At 42.7% G+C, this 17444-nt stretch overlaps 1 protein-coding gene across 1 annotated transcript in view; it reads right to left on the bottom strand.

Annotated features, from left to right (window-relative positions):
• LOC147677797 (ATP-binding cassette sub-family C member 12-like) overlaps positions 1-17444 on the bottom strand; it is a 1863878-nt gene that overhangs the window by 476933 nt on the left and 1369501 nt on the right. The window contains exons 22-23 of the mRNA XM_086945587.1: positions 9129-9355; positions 2007-2144 (exon numbers count right to left, since the gene is read on the bottom strand). Coding sequence (XP_086801713.1) covers positions 2007-2144; positions 9129-9355 — 365 coding nt within the window. The remainder of the gene's footprint in view (positions 1-2006; positions 2145-9128; positions 9356-17444) is intronic.

Raw genomic sequence — 17444 nt, 5'->3', positions numbered from 1 at the left:
TCCAGTTGGAACTGCTCAGCTGGACAGGTGCAGCTGCTTGAAAGTCCTCTGTAGCTTGTTTTGTCCCTGAAGCTCAAAGAGGAGGTCACATGTATGACACTAGGAGTCCAATTATTTGTCCTGGGTTCATGAAGAAACAGTGCCAGTCCTTCAGGCTCCTTTCAGGTCTCAGACACCAGTTCCAATCCTCTACTGGTCGTCCCCAGTTCTAGTAGTGTCCTGAGGAGTCCCTCTGGATTCCACATTTAACAGCCTGGCAGCAATTTAGGGGTGGGGAGTAACTACTGGCTCCTCCCTAACCAATGAGTGAAAGTGTCAAGGGGTTGCTGTACACATTTGTTCAGCAGTTCCTGGGTGCCTACTATAAATATTCCCACAATGCTCCTCTCTTCAAAAATCAAAGATAATAAAACCCTTTTCTTCTTTTGCAGAGCCTGTGTACCCATCTCAGGGAAATATGTCCCCGCCATTGTAACTGTAATCCTGTTCTAGGGGGCACTTCCCCTCCACTGGGATTAGTGATTACCTGACTTGAGAAACAAAAGAAAGGGCCTGACTAGGTATCATCTGACATCTGCCTGCGGCAGGGGAAGCCCTTTTGAAGTAAATTAAGTTCCTGGGCTCTGGCCATATGACCCTTCTCCCAGAGGAAAGAAAACACATCTCCACACCCACATCTTTGTTTCCTCTCTGGGAGCATTGTTCTCACCTCACTTACGGCTTGAGCACTCAGAGTGCTGCAGCTGTAGTCTAATGAAAATCAGTCTACATTGGCTTTTTGGCAGGTCACTGCATTAAAAATCCAACTTAATTTCTGAGGTGGCTTTTTAATAAATATTACAAAGAGTTAAATAATGAAGTGGTTTAATAACACATCCCATTATTTCTCGATGGAACAGCAAGCCTTCCTACAGTGAAAATAGTTTTTAGGTGTGAAGAGGAAGCACTGGCATGTTACTACTAGTTAGAAGGGATAACGTGGATAGAGTTCTACAGCCAGTAAAAACAGAGAACAGAGAGCGCAAACCTCTGGAGGAACACAATGCAAAAGATGGTCATTTCATACAGCTCTACATTACCACAATTTACATGTTCATTTATTCATTCATTTGTGTTACAAGAATATAGTAAGGGGTGGGATTAAAGGAGCGTGCTGGGCTCATAGATTGCATTCATTCCATTTTACTCTCATTAATTAACACACTACATTGTCATTCTGTGATGGAGGGGTCCTCAAGAAAGCCTAACTGAAACTGAACTAAGGAGTAGGCACTGAGTAGATGATTCCATTGAGTAACCTAAAGAGTATCAGATTGGGAATTACCAGATCTTCCCCTGCCATGATAATTTAGGTTTGATGAGGGAGAACATGAAATTGAATATGCTATAAAGCACATGTGATCCCACTTTCCTGTGTTTGTGAGCCTGGGTACCAGCAGAAGAAGGATTCATCACAAACACGCCAGAAGTTGCTAGAGGCTCTCTTTTTTTTTAATTACATTATGCATTGTGTGTATTGTGTTAATTCCTACGGTGGCAATTAGAATATTGACATTTTGGGAGGTCCACTGAAGACAAAAGAGTGGCTCTGGGATTATAACAGCTGGTTTAAGCTATCTGCTCCAACATTCTAATGTTTGCTTTTCTGTTTCTCCATTTAATTTACAACATTCTACCCTTAGTGAGTGGAATGTTCTAATAGTCTTCTGCCCTTCTGCCTTGGGCTATACCGGTTGTTAAAGGCGCTCACCCTCCTTATAGGCCCTCACCTGCGGATCATGCATATAACTGAAATTCATGCCCTTAACAACCAGTAAATCACTCGGCAGAGGGCTTTAAGGCTATAGTATCAGAGATATATTTAAGTCACTGCTTCTAATTGCATTGATTTAAAACATCATTGTGTTATGTGATATATTAATTGATGCATATTATTTTAGATTTCAGTACAAACATTCAACAAAAAACAAATACCAAAGGAGAATTTCAGTTTTTTAAATACTCACTGGTTGATATACTCTTGCTTCTTGTCATAAGCATGAATTGTGCTGAGGCCCAGCACAGTCGCTGTGATGTGAGAAATGTGTGGAGAGCGACTTTTGTTTTCTATCCTCTTTATCTCACTGATAACTTTCTGAAAGACTCTGCGATACAGGAATATAAACACAACTGCTGAGTTATATTTCAGGGTAAAAGACAGAAAAGTACAAACATGGGTTGGGATTGGAAGCGTCCTAGAACCTAATTATTAAATGAGAGAAAGAGTGAAATGGGAAGTATAGACGTAACATTATAAAACAATATACAAGACACAAATGTGGTGAAGCTCAATTTATGCATGAGCATGCTGGAATTGCCTCTGAAAATACAAACATTATTGAATGCATTAACTATTCATGTCATAATTTGCAACTGCTTTTGTGAATCAACCTTCTGTGAAGCAAATCATTTTGAAATCTCAGAGCAAAATCTAAATGGCAGATTTCACAACTAAGAAATCTCGCTGTATTTTTAAAAAACTGAGGAATCACATGCTTTTAATTTTAGGTTTCTATGTAAAAAGAAATTTATTCCGGGATCTAGTCCATAAAACTTTTCAAACATCAAACAAAAGTGTGTCTACAGAGGCATAAGAAGAGAAAAAGTAGTCACAGACACAATTGATAATTCATGAGGCAATTCCTGGAACAATAACTATAAAGTGAATTCTTTGAATGAAAGTTGCCTAGGCAATAAAATGCTTTGGCCTGACAGCTAGAATAAAAATACCTGAAACAAATAATCCATAACATTTCTCAATGGAATAAAGTTCAAAATAAATCCCCACTATTCCAAGCTAATATGCTCCATACTGGCATATGGCAAAGGAGTCTAAGAGAATGATTGGGAAAATCATTTAAATAATTGCAACAGTTAGTTCAGGGGTTATAACGAAAAGCTCAACATCTTCCTTAAAAACCAGACTGGATATAAATAGCAGCTAAGACCAAAAGCGAAATAAAGGGCTGGTACCTGTCTGGAGGATTAGATAGGCTACTTTAAAGTGTCTCACACCAAAGGCAATACAAATAGACTTAATTCAAATCCTCCTTTGCTTGGGTACGTAGGACAGAAAAATAACAGATGATCATTTTTCTCAATGGCATCATTACAAAGTGTGCAACGTGGAGGTTCAATTGGATTTGATTTCCAATTACAGGTAAACTTGCTAACCTGTGATATGTCCAGCCTGAATTTTATAAACATTGTGCGATCCTGGCATGGTAAAATTATATCCATATATGGTTCCATGGTGGGTACATGCTTATTGTATAATAACACGTCCACCGGCCTCTGTGTTAGCTTTATTATGGTAGAAGTTAATCTTAGGTTTCCAAAATGCCTCTTTTACAGTGGCTTTGGTATTTTATTTTTTAGTGATGTAGGGTCACTCCGGGCAATACTGAATCCCAGGTTTTTGAAGTGTGATTTAGTATGTAAACACCATAGAGTTAGGTGTGCTTTCCCTAAATTCATCATTTCTTCTGTGGTGGACCTGTATTGAGATACCTCGGGCAGACCACAGTCTCACCCAAAAATAAGGGTTTTTAAGGTAGCTAGATCTCCAATCCCTTTAAGCCCCTTATCAAAAAATAAGGGGATCATGGGAGTATCAGAGACTCAACAGATAGGTGGATTTTTGTGCTTGGGGTATCCTTGTTTACTTTCTCCTTATAGAACTGAGTATCATTTTGACTTAGGAACCTGCACCCTAGGCTGTTTCCTCCCTTTATTATATCCTTGAACAAGTTATCAATGTCCTGTAAAGTGCAGTTTCCCACCATATGTTTTTGGCGGGCTTAAGCTACTTTCCATAACCCAATATGTGATCTAATGTCTTCCTTTTACCTATATTTATACTCCACATGGAGGAACTCGCTATTTTCAACTTATTCAACCTTTCCAACCATAGCTGGGCCTTCTTCTAGGTACACAGCCGAGAGAGGTGCCCTGCCCTGCCTTTTGCTGTGGCTGATGGATGCAGACGATTCGCAGCAGGACCCACCCTCCTGTCAGCACCCTCTCCAGAGGGATTATGGGTAGGGTAGACCCTTCCTCTAGGGGTACTGCCCTGTCGGGATGATCAGCGTGCTTTATTGTGTTTGTGCAGCAGCAGGGCCAATCCCCATCTCAGCACCCTCTCTGGGGGGATTATAGTCAAGGTAATCCCTTCCTCTAATTTTAGTTATTTCGAACCCATTCCAAAAACAATAGTTCAAAATGCACTGCTGTATTGTGCTTCCTAGGTTCAGAGTAAGACTTCAGTTAATCATTTTTACATGGCATCCTTACAGTGATTTATTTATGCTAGAACATTGACTTTCCAACCCCTTGAGCAGATCACATGACACACAATATTACACTGGGTTGATGAAACATTAAGTAAATCACATTACTAAAAACAAATTATTTTGTGAATACAAAACATGAATGTATACTTGTGGAAAGTCTTTGGGCTTTTGAGCATCTGCCCAATATTTGAGATGATTGACCAAGAAACAGTGTTGTCAATTCTTGTTGCGCTTATGTGGTAAGGGTATGTTTTTTTTTCTAAGTTATTTTTCATGATATCTTTCTGCGTGAAATCCAGGCCAGGGGGATCTATGAAGGTTCTCTTTGTGGCTCCATCATATCGACGCAGTAGTTTATTTCTCTGTGACAGTCATGAATATGTATGTAAATAGTGTCACTTGGAAATTTTGGGGAAGGACGTTGGGTCACTCTTCGTTAACATAATGATGTCAGCCATCTATTTATTCTGGTGTCATCTGATGGCAATGTCCATTATCTGAGGAATTTCTAGTCAGTGACTGAAAATGTATCTGTCATGAAGTACTTGTTTAATGATCCAGGGAAGGCAAATTCTATGCCTGAATCTTGGCTGACAGTTCTCACAATTAATTGTATTGAACACACCTTTGGGGAGTCTAATACATTGTAAGAGTTTCTGTTGGATACCAAAACTTTCCCTTCATTGACATTTAACAAAGAATGAATCTAGCAGGAGTTTCAAAGTTTCAAATCTAATTTTTTTTGTTGCCCGATTACTTAAAATCATTACAAACTTTACAATGTAGGACTACATTTTTGACTAATTTTATGAATACAAAGGTGTCAGAGATAGGTTTAAGAATAGCTGCAAACTCTTGAATTTGTGAGTGTTTCCAAATGTTATGGGGCCTCTCCAACCTGAAATGCCCTCTAACCATTAATTGTCTGGCCTTGCCTATGTACAATATTTCTCCATCATGAAGTAATAATGAACGTCAGAGAAGGGTTTACGAGTGCTCAGACACCTTACATGAATAATCTTACTTGTAAATCAAGCCATTTGCAATTGCCAATCAGGCACAGCCATGATCAAATGGCTGTTTGAATCAGGCCCATATCATTTATTTTTTTATATCATTCACGATATTGGATTAAAAATATCACATATGTTGTCACAATGTCATGAGTCAGAGTGGAAGACAAATGCTATATATCAGGATACGCTTTGAAAATCTGATGACCCACAATCACTTTGACCAGAAATAGCCAAATATATTAATTTTGAACAATCGTAATAGATAAGCTTTATTCGATAAAAGATTTATCATAAAATCATTACATGTATAAAATCGCAGAGTAAAATGGCCACATTTAGAAAAGAACACAGATGTCATAGTAACCATATGAATTAAAACCATTAAAAAAAGACCACACTATATACAATTTAAAAATGATGATTAAATTCATAAACCCATTATCACAAATGCATAAAAGGAAGGGAATAGGAGCCGAATATTTTCCCAACATTAATATGTTACAACAGGTCAATCGCCCCTTATCTTTCAAATTTGAGGGCCCACTACATTCTTGCCTAAGGCTTTTATTCGTATTAACCAAGCGCACCCCAGATATTTGGCTACTCCACAAACCAGTGTCAGAGAGGAGGTGTCAGTTTTTCAGGATGCGTAAGGCATCAACATGGCTCCTGAAGCCCAGTGGTTTACATACTGGCTTAAGCCATTTTTCTCTAGCATTTTTAGAGGCCGGTCATGCCAGAAAAAAGCGAGCAATAGACTTGTTAGGATGTGCAGAGCTTGGGCAAGGTGCAGGAACTGTGTTTGACCCTTTCCATGATGATGTTAGAGTGTTAACTTGCAGGGTTCCAAATCTCATCTTCATATAAAAGGTCCTGTCCCTAGGGACCTGGATGAAGTCGAGATAGGGTTCCAATCTACAGATGTTTTTGTGTTCGAAGAACCCCTCAGTGTGTTTCCCTGTCTGTTGGGTGGATAGGTCACGTTTCGACACCCAGTCCCAATAGGCACGCTTTAAGTCCTGCTTAGATGGTGGAATCTGGCTAGCCCAAGCCTCACTTAATCCAATAAGGCCAGTAAGATGCCTAAGGTCAGCCAACCATTTTATCCTGCGCCCTGTGTCAACTGACAGCAACTCATCGAAAGTCGCAGCATAATTGGACAGCTCAGTAGACCTCTTAATATTTACAACAAGGGGTGGTGAGGGACAGAGTCTCTGAATTAAGCAGAAAGCTCTCACCCAGTCAAGAGATCAGGGCTAGACCCAACACTGTTTTTGAGCTCACTGCACCATCCCAGTTTCAGAACCTGGCTGTATGCAAATTAGTCTGTTCCTGTCCCAGTGCATGATGGGAACAGGGCAAACCAAACTACAAAAGCCAATTCTTACACTGGGAAGGAAACAAGCTCCCGGGGACCGGTTTCTGGCATTACAGCCGTCTTCGGCCCGGTTTGCTTGAATCCTGATGGTGCAATGAGCAAGGGTATCACATCTGAGAATACTCTTCCACGCTTAGGGTGGACAAAAATATTTACAACAAGGGGTGGTGAGGGACAGAGTCTCTGAATTAAGCAGAAAGCTCTCACCCAGTCAAGAGATCAGGGCTAGATCCAACACCGTTTTTGAGCTCACTGCACCATCCCAGTTTCAGAACCTGGCTGTATGCAAATTAGTCTGTTCCTGTCCCAGTGCATGATGGGAACAGGGCAAACCAAACTACAAAAGCCAATTCTTACACTGGGAAGGAAACAAGCTCCCGGGGACCGGTTTCTGGCATTACAGCCGTCTTCGGCCCGGTTTGCTTGAATCCTGATGGTGCAATGAGCAAGGGTCTCACATCTGAGAATACCCTTCCACGCGTAGGGTGGACAAAAATATTTACAACAAGGGGTGGTGAGGGACAGAGTCTCTGAATTAAGCAGAAAGCTCTCACCCAGTCAAGAGATCAGGGCTAGATCCAACACCGTTTTTGAGCTCACTGCACCATCCCAGTTTCAGAACCTGGCTGTATGCAAATTAGTCTGTTCCTGTCCCAGTGCATGATGGGAACAGGGCAAGCCAAACTACAAAAGCCAATTCTTACACTGGGAAGGAAACAAGCTCCCGGGGACTGGTTTCTGGCATTACAACCGTCTTCGGCCCGGTTTGCTTGAATCCTGATGGTGCAATGAGCAAGGGTCTCACATCTGAGAATACCCTTCCACGCTTAGGGTGGACAAAAATATTTACAACAAGGGGTGGTGAGGGACAGAGTCTCTGAATTAAGCAGAAAGCTATCACCCAGTCAAGAGATCAGGGCTAGATCCAACACCGTTTTTGAGCTCACTGCACCATCCCAGTTTCAGAACCTGGCTGTATGCAAATTAGTCTGTTCCTGTCCCAGTGCATGATGGGAACAGGGCAAACCAAACTACAAAAGCCAATTCTTACACTCTTAAGGCAGGCCCAGAAGAGCAAGGGGCGAAGCCTAGCAATATCCTGAACATGCCTCCTTCCTGTATCGTAGAACAAAGGTTTCAGGGGGGTGGAGGTAGGGAGCGAGGTAAGGTCTCTTAAAAATGTATTTTCAGACCTGGATAAATCTCCAATATTCTCCATACCCCAAAGTTCTGCCACGTAGAGGGCCGAGGGTAATGCTTCCCATCATAGATAGCAAGCGCCGGGTAGACTGGCCTGCTCACAGAAAGATGCTGCTCTCTAACAATTGCCCCGGACACCCGTTTATCGTTTAAAAGCATCTTATCTAGATGGGAGGTCCACTTCATGCTTTTCAAGATTCTAATCCCCAGGTAATCAAAGGACTCAACCACGTCCAGTGGGACGTCGTTTAGGGTGATGTTATTCCTAAAGCGTTTGGAGGGGTTGATGGTCATCAACTTGGCTTTACTGGTGTTAATAGTTAACCCCTGCTCCTTACAAAATGAGTCAAATCTATTCAACAGTTTCTGTAGACCACCCGGTGACTTGGAAATTAAGAGAGTATCGTCGGCAAACAAGAGGGCAGGTGTCTTCTTCCCTGCCAACACTGGAGCGTCTGCTGGTTCCTCATTGAGGTAGCCCACCACCCCATTAATGAAGGATGTATGTCAGTACAACGCGATCTTTTAGATCGCGGTACTTGACATCGCAGGTTTTACAACGCAAGTCGTTACAACGACTTGCGTTGGAGGGCGCGGATTTCGGAATTTTTTAATTTTATATTCCAACACCAGTCCCCGTAACAGTAGGGAAGGTGTTGGACTATAAAATTAAAACATTCCTTATCCCACAGCGCCATCCAGCGCAAGTCGTAGTAACGACTTGCGTTGTAACAGCTGCGGGGAAAAGGTTGTGCGGTGTAAACACCGCGTTGTAAACGACGTTCCCCATTAATGAATAGTGAAAATAGGGTGGGGGCCAGCACGCATCCTTGGTGGACCCATCTGTTCACCACGATCCTCTCTGTCACCTCCCCTTGGGTTCCCCATCTAATTCTTGCATAATTACTAGTATGCAATCTTTTTAGAAAGTCAAGAATATAGGATGACATACCCAAGTGCTGAGCCACCTTCCAAAGCTTGTCCCGAAGGACCAGGTCGAAATTTTGAACAATCGGTTGCTCTTCAAAAAACAATAGGTGATTTGCACTTTAAGAGTTGGAACTCTCTGAGGAATAAGTAGTGAATCATTTATATTAAAGAAGCCATGTTACACCTAAAGGCTGCAGACTGTCATAATGCAATACTTCCATTACTTGATATCCCCCATATCACCCTCATATAGCAATCTCATTACCAACTTACTTCATTAGAAACAAAAAGATAACAGCGAGGATCGCTATTGCGATAAGAAGATAGGAAAACACAACAGCTACAATGACCAGAGCAGACAAAATCAAGAACAGGTGCTGCAGAAGGTTTTCCACATGAAACGGGAGCCTCACATCCACCTCATTCATGTCATTGGAGAAGCGGTTCATCAGCCTTCCCAAGGGAGTCGTATCAAAGAAGCTCATTGGGCTCTGCAAGATCTGTGGATCAGAAAAACATGCAAAATGTATTGGTAAAATATCAAACGTCTCTTAACTCAATGGTAAATTGACAAGCGGTGTGGAACTTGCTGCTGCTATTCAAAAATGACCACTACAGCACCAAGCATGCACCATACTCTGGATAATGCAATTAAAGGTGAAACATGAATTTTGGAAATGACCTTCTAGTGTGTGGTAATCCCCCAGATATTTGCCTTCACTGATGTATTTTTGCTAAGGGTTCTGCACACTTTACTCCATTAACATGTGGAAAAGTGCTTTTCCTCTCCCTTCCAAACAGAGTAAGATTGGTATTTACCTGATTGGTACATTTAATTTTCTAATAAGTCCCTAGTAGATGGGACTCCATGTACACAGCGTCAGTAATTTAAATGATAATAGTGGTCAGCAAGAGGTGTGGCAGACACAGCCAAGTTGGAGTATACATCCTAGTTACACTCCATTGACCTCCTCCAAGATCCAAAGCCATCCTGGCACACTAGGTCCCCCCAATGACATCCTGTTCCTTTTGTTGCTCCCCCGCACATCTGCCTGGCACTTACCTCCGTGCCTCTGGGAGGCAGAGAACTAAAGAAATCACCATGTTGGGGCCTGCTCTTGCTTTCTTCAAAATAGTTGCAGCCTGTGCATTGTAGCCTAGAGGCAGCTAACCACACTTGCAAGCCTTCTCTGATCTAGGACTCCTGGGTTTTGCCACTGCAGCGGCCGTTTCTGGGTAGAGGCTGCCCTCAGAGGACTTTGACATGAGCTGTGCTGGGCCTTCGCTACTACTGAGCCATGTGTGGCCACAAGCCTGGTCCACGTGGGTATGTCATGGTCCTGTTTTGGTCTTTGCCTTGACATGAGGAGATGCTCGGTGTTGCCGGCTGGGGCCGCGCAGCTGAAGTAATGGCCTGCATTGCGGTGCTGGTGGTGGTGCTGACTGGACAGATAGCCCGTCCCATGGCTTCCCTGCTACCCTCAACCCAATCAGGGGATATGCTGCTGCGGTGGCTTTTCTGGGGCATGACCTCCCATTGTGGCCTACATTCCTGGACACATCTGAGGGCTTATTGCTCGCGGGCTGTGCATAGCGGCGATCAAAAACTGCTAGTATGAACTTGAGACCACAGCTCACCCAATATTGTGGACTATGGTGCTGTGCCTCTGGACATGGTACAGCACGTGGACACTGTGACCGGGGCTGCATGCTTGGTGTAATGACCCCAGTCCCCCTCTATACCCCAGGGGAGCTGCTGTGATAGTCGATGGGGGAGCAGATAGTGTAGCCTGCTGTGTGGCCTTGGCCTCTATAGATGACCACCAACGAACGACTCCTTCAGCAACATGTAAGCGATAAGTGAGCCTGGTGTGGCTGTTCAACAGTGTATTGCTTGTGGAAGGAGGGCTGCTGATGTCAGAGGCCCAGCATCCATACCTATGTCATCTGTTCCTTGTCCTGTTTCTGTTGTTACCAGGGTTGGATTGGGATAAAGAATTGGCTCAGGCACACCAAAAAAAAGTGGCCCACATTTGCGTATTTCATTTCCGCAACACACTGCTATAGCGAAGTTTTACGAAAAGAAAGGGGGTGGGGGCATGTTTTATTAACTTCACTTAAATTTAAAAAATTGATAAATTAGTTTGCATTGCTGAGCCACACATGAATGCAAGTGAGACCACTTCTCCTCAGGCCCCCTGCCTCCGCTCAATCAGCATACATTAATGAGCCGGCCCAGCGAGAGAAATGGAGTGATACCTCTGCCAATCTGTCTCTAGAAAGGCCACTCAGGTACCCACTGGGCCACTGGCGGCATCCTAACCGCACAGACAGCCACCAGGCTACCCAAATAAGCAGCCCAAGCTAGAACTTGGCTCCTTGCCCTTCAGCCATTTCCCTAGTTTCCGCATTGCTAATCCGACCATATTTTTTACCCTGTGCCCCTCTCACTATGAATGTTGCCTAGGGGGCTGTTCCCCCCACAACAGGAAAGAGACCCCTTTGTGCTCTGCAGCTTCTTCTGCTCTGCCTCCACATTCATTGACATGCATCCCATGTTGTATGGGCCCCCCTGAAGTATAGGTGTGGATCGTGGACAACAGGGTAGGTTTATGGACGGGCCTCTTCTGTTCTTGCACCTTACCTCAACTGCTCCTGCTTCCCCGTGTCTGGGGAAAGTGGGATGAGGGGACATATATTTTACTACTCTACTGTTTGTTGCCTGGGGCATAGGGACATGAAATTTCATACATTAGCAGCCTACCTTTATCTCCCATGGGAAATCACTCAGTGGGCATGTATCTGGAGACCCTGCCCTCACCATGATCTGCTGGTGGTAGGATAAGGAAAGGGAAACAACCTGCCTCAAGCTCTCAGTCTAAGATTGATAAGTTCACCACCCCTGCAGCCGCCTAACATAAAACAATCCACAGCAAAGGAGTCCACCATACCCAACACAGTCTCCCCCAAGGTGCATAACCTTCCCCAAGCCATCCAAGCATACAAGAAGACCCTTGAAACCGAAATCAGAGAGGACGGTGTGGCTGTGGCCTTGTTCCGGCAGGACCTCCCAATTGTGGCAGGTTGTGTACCGGAGACAGACGAGCACCTGTCCACCCTCAAAGTTTTAGCCCTGCAGGCCATAGTTTGATGTCTTAAAGATTGGGCAGATGACCCCAAAAACTGCCCTCGTCGGGAAAACCTTCTCCAGTTGGGATTCATCAAAGGGGTCATGACCCCTTGTTTGACAACCTTCGTGGCGACTTGGCTGCGGTCTTGGTTGCAGGTGTGCTCACTCTCGCTGTGGCTCATGGTGGAGTGGGCACATCGTTCACTCACACCAAAACCTCCCCCTGGGGACCAGCCCACCCAATGATCATCTGTATCCTTGACTACGAGACGTGATGTTGCTTGAGGCTTGCACCCAAAAAATGCTCTTATACCAATCGTTGAACATCATGACATTTCCTTTGCCAACTGTAGGTTGCACCACCCAATTCAAATGTCCAACAACAAATAATTTTAAGAATATCCATCCAGTGTTGATAACGTTCAAAAGTCTTTATTCTTCATTTCATTTGAAATTAGACACCAAGCAGCCAATGCGTTTCATTCTATTACAAGAACTTTGTCAGGGCAGAAGTATTATCATTGTCAATTTCAAACCGTAGAAATTGTCATCAGGCTGGTTCAACTTAGAATTCCCCAATCAGCATCACCTTTCTGTCGTGCTGTCTTGCCCGATGACTGCTCAAATCTGGTAGCAATATAGTATCAAATGGCTCCTGTGCCAGCAACGTGAAATATACAGCTGCAAAAAATCTGCATGTTCAAATGCTCAAAGGTCATTTTTTGAGGTCGCCCAAACTGTTGGTTACCTTGCTAGGTATAGGGCTACTTATGGTAGAACTTTGAGCTAGCAGGTCTGTTGCCCAACATATCCTGAAGGGGTGCAAGGAATTAGTCTTGCACAATCGAAACGTTTAGACTGTCCAAATAAGGAACAATTCCTACTGAAAACTGGAACCCAGATGACAAGGCACCGCCAACGTTGATAATTTAGGTTCTTCTTTACTGGAGCACCTGAGTAGTTCTCTTATGCATACCTAGAGACCTCTACATACCTCTTAACCGGAGACGTCCATGGTGATAGGAACAATCCTCCTTAGCTGAGTAGGTAACACCTAAGTATTGGCTGTAGATTGTTCAAGCTTCAACTTTTCTAAGGATTAGTCCCATTGTGTCCAACAGCACTTACCATTGCTGAGAACTGCAGACGTGTGGTTACTCAGAAGCGATTATTGGTCTTGCACTTACCGGCAGAGATGTTGCCTACATGGTTGAGGCTCACAAAGCATATTGGACAGAGAGGTTCAATTCATGAGTTACATTTCCGGCAGCAGACAATACAACAGAGCTATTTCACAAATACAAAGAAGATGAATTTTAAAATACCTATACACCATATGAAGAAATAGAAATACCTTTAACATACCAAGAATTAGAAATTGGTTTGACGGTGCCCTACCATGCAGAACAGACGATGTAAGAGTAGGTCCCCTTGATAATGAGGGAGCAACATGGTTAGTCTTAGCTGGATACACACTGCATCCTAATGATGACAGTTAATCTGCAGCATAATTGCGGAGACTATACAAACATTTAATTACAGTGTATAGATGTTTGACACAGTTCATTATGTGAACATTAATAGTTAACCCTGCACAGACTGCTCAAGCTGCACAACCACAATTGGCTACACTGGGCATCAGCTCACAAACACTAAATGCAGTAATTAGTAAGGTTCACACCATACAGGAGGAGATTACGTTCTGGATTGCACAAAAGACAAGTCAGTTTGAAGTGTTGTTTTCCCATACAGGACCGTGTGAAAAACATAGAATATTAACAATTTGCTTTCTGATGGGGATAGTTCCCCCTGTGGAAGACTATACCATATCGGGTGCAGTCTTTGCTGCAGTATTTACAAGAACAAAGGGTCCCCCTTCATTAGCTGTTTTGCCCGAAGTTCTTTAACAGATCCAGAATGAGTTTGGGGCAGTACCTGCCGTGGATTTAAGGATGAAACTGATGGACAACTTTGCAGCAGTATCTGCCATTCTATTAAGTAACATAAATGGGGAAGCAGCAACATTGGCTATACACCGGCATCTAAGTAATTTGGCTCCAGGACAACAGGAGCATCACTACCTAAAATTATTGTAGAAACCAATGCTATGCTGGGTAGATATCATTTGGGAGCCAGATCTGGTAAACCACAACTCAATGGTAATTCTGAAAAGGATTATTCTAAGCAAGCACCCAAGTCTCCCACAAAGAAGAAGTGGGATACTAAGAAAAACAAAGAAAAAAATAAATCACTAGGGGTCTCTACTACAGGAAGCCTCTGTCAAGAGCTATAACCTGCATAACCATGATAATATTAGACTGTCTGACAGGTATCAGGATACTGATACACGTTTATCTTGTTCCTTTCAGGAGTCATCTGAAAAACCTACAGAGAGAGATGGATGGTGAGACAGCATATCAAAGGTGCACGTGAAACCGAAGAAGGACTCACAACACTCATCTGACTACTTCATTAAACAGGAAGACAAACTTAAAACAACAAAAGATCAATTAAAAAAGAAGATGGTAGCTCAACTTAAGGTCAGGCATGCCACTAATATTGAGGACACTGCTTCTGAGCGGAGAGTGGGCAGTGACCCTGCTGGACAGCATACCAGAGGTCACAATAGTTTGCCAGAACCTAATGGATTGTCTGATGGGAGTAGAGCTGAGTGAATATATCCACGTGGAGATACCGGATACTAGGGTAAGCGTCCCACATAATTTATATAAAATACAACTCCAATTGGAGTGGGGAGTACCTAGGAATATTAATGTTCTGTTTTGGGAGGACTTAACATTTGGATATGATATTCTAATGGCCAAAAAGGATTGGCCAACAACTTTTATAATGGATTGCCCAAGGGGAGGAATGGTCAGTTTTCCTGCTTTTTCTGACCTCATCCCAGAATTGTTTAAACATTCAGGCGCCAAGGAGTGGGCATTAGCACCAGCTCCTGTGCCATACCGCAACCATGTGTTGTGGGTTGACAGTTCCACTTGTCATGAGATACCAATGAGGACTACTCCACAACCTCAAAAACAATACCCCATTAAAATGTGGGCGATTCTAGAACTACTTGAATACCATGATGTAACAGAAAGTTGCAACTCTTCAATGAATAATCCTTGTTCACTGTGATGAAACCAGACCATTCATATCATCTACTTTTAGATTACACCTAAGCAGAGCTACCCACACATTTGCGATACCAAATACATACTACACAACACTAACGAACAACATAGTGCATAAAAAGATACAAAACTACACTAGGCATCTTGAATGGGTTTTTCTGCCAAAACATAGCACCTGGAAGTAAGTATTTGACCGCATTCAGCATGCTAGGTTCTCAGAACAGTTCTGTCAATTGCCACAGGGGTATAAGAATTGTTCCAGGCTGTTTTCAGCAAGGCTAACTGAACTTATAGATAATATTGATGACCAGGCATTGTACTTTGTCAATGACATTATGTGGCCTAACTTTCAGTGGATAAGAGTGGTGTACGCGTAAATTCAATGCGAGCACACGGGAAAATAGTCGACTTCATAGACTACTCAGTTGGGTCAAACCTCCCAAGTGTAAATTTGCTCCCTGGAGAGGAGAGGACCCATATATTCACCTTGTTTCATAAAGGAGTTTACCATGTACTAATATAGAAACTGGCATCATTGTGGCTGTCTTTCATGGAAACATCTGACCTTATATGCTGCCAGGAGATTTTGGAGCTGACCCTAACTAGGACAAACATGATGTTTATCTTAATGAATTTTTATTAAAATTATTTTGTAATGCAACCAGTGGGCATTATAGAAGATTTGGAATACATTCATATAGAAATATTTATCAGGGCTACTGCAAAAGCTTTTATCATGTGGGCCAGTGATTTTAACATTGTAAAATGCCCACAAAGGTGGTCAAGAGTTTGCGGCCTCAATGATGGGAAGGGAGAGCACAGTCTTAATCCTAACATATAGGCTGGTTTTTATTTCCGAGGTAAATAAAAGAACATGGTGAGTAGGTCCCCACCTTTATTGGTAGAAAGGTAGTATGATATATCACATCCTTTTGTCTGAGGGTTTATTTCCCTTTTAGCGACCATTATCCGCTAACTTCCAGTTTTGCTCTTCTACTAGAGTAAGATCCCCATCTAATAAGTCAAAACCCTTACTAATTCATGGCCAAATAAGGGGGTACAAAGGAAGTGAAATCATGTTAATCCTGATATATTATTTGGTATTTTCATATTAACCACCAGGCATTGATTTGGTGTTGCCTTGCAGAAGATACTGATCCAGTAGGAATACAAAATAGTTTTAGTATGATATGTAGATCAGTTGTGGAAGCCCTTAACACTGATAAACCTCCATTGAACCCCCAAGTACAATCTTGGTTTAACCACAAATGCACAAACGTGTATAAAGTGCTAAAGCAAGTTACTAATAAAGTGTCACAGGATTGGAATGTTGTCAACCAGGCCACAGAGAATTACATAGATGGAAAAGAGGAAAACTGAGTTAAGAAAGAGATCCTGGGTGGATTTGGAAAGAGCGGCCCACCTTAAAGATAATAGGGCTTTCTGGGAGATTGAAAGCCACCCTTTCCTTTCTGGAAGGTCACCCACAGGCATTGAATGCAAGATATTAGAGATAGACTTGGTAAAGCATATATCGTGTATTTTTAGCCCAAAACATGAGGACATCAATCCCTTAGCTATAACTGAACCCTCTGTTTCACTCCCAGAACTTCACAAATTTAGTACAACCATTTTGATAGGTGAAGTTCACAAAGCAATTTTACGTTCTGCAACAGGGAAGGCACCAGGCCCGGATAAGGTCCCAGCAGAGTTTTTTAATAATTACCTTGACATCTGGGTCCTGTTGCTAACAAACATCTTTAGAACAGTTGTTAAAAAGGGAGCTGTAGAGAACTGGAAGGAATCTATCACTGTTCCCATTCTTAATAAAGGTGTTAAAAACTTCCCTACAAACTACAGACCAATCTCATTGTTAGATACCTCAGTTTTTTGGTATGGTAATTTTTGTAAAATTAGAGGAGTGGGTGAAAGAGTATTATTTCTTTACGGAAGTGCAATATGATTTTCGGTCGGGCTAGGGGGCCACCGAGCAAACTCTGAACCTAACTTTGATCTTAGGTAACTATGCTATGGCCAGGAGAGGGGCCATACATATGGCCTTCACGGACCTCTCCCATGCCTTTTACTTGGTGGATAGGGACATTTTATGGAAATTCTTGGACCATGCAGGGATTGGCCCTGTATTAGTTCATGTTTTAAAAATGTTACATCAAGATTTTCATATGAGGGTCCGCTTTAGGCAACAAGTAGACAATACGTCCCCTATTCCAGTCATGTGTGGAGTCAGATAGGGCTACATGTTGGCCTCTTTTTTATTTTCAGCATATAGGAGACACTTTTAATTTCTTGCACCGGTGAGAT

Source organism: Lissotriton vulgaris, chromosome 12 (assembly GCF_964263255.1).
Source record: "Lissotriton vulgaris chromosome 12, aLisVul1.2, whole genome shotgun sequence".
Taxonomy (NCBI): Eukaryota; Metazoa; Chordata; class Amphibia; order Caudata; family Salamandridae; genus Lissotriton; species Lissotriton vulgaris.
The sequence above is the reverse complement of the archived record's forward strand: the minus strand, read 5'-3'. Positions and strand labels throughout refer to the sequence as shown.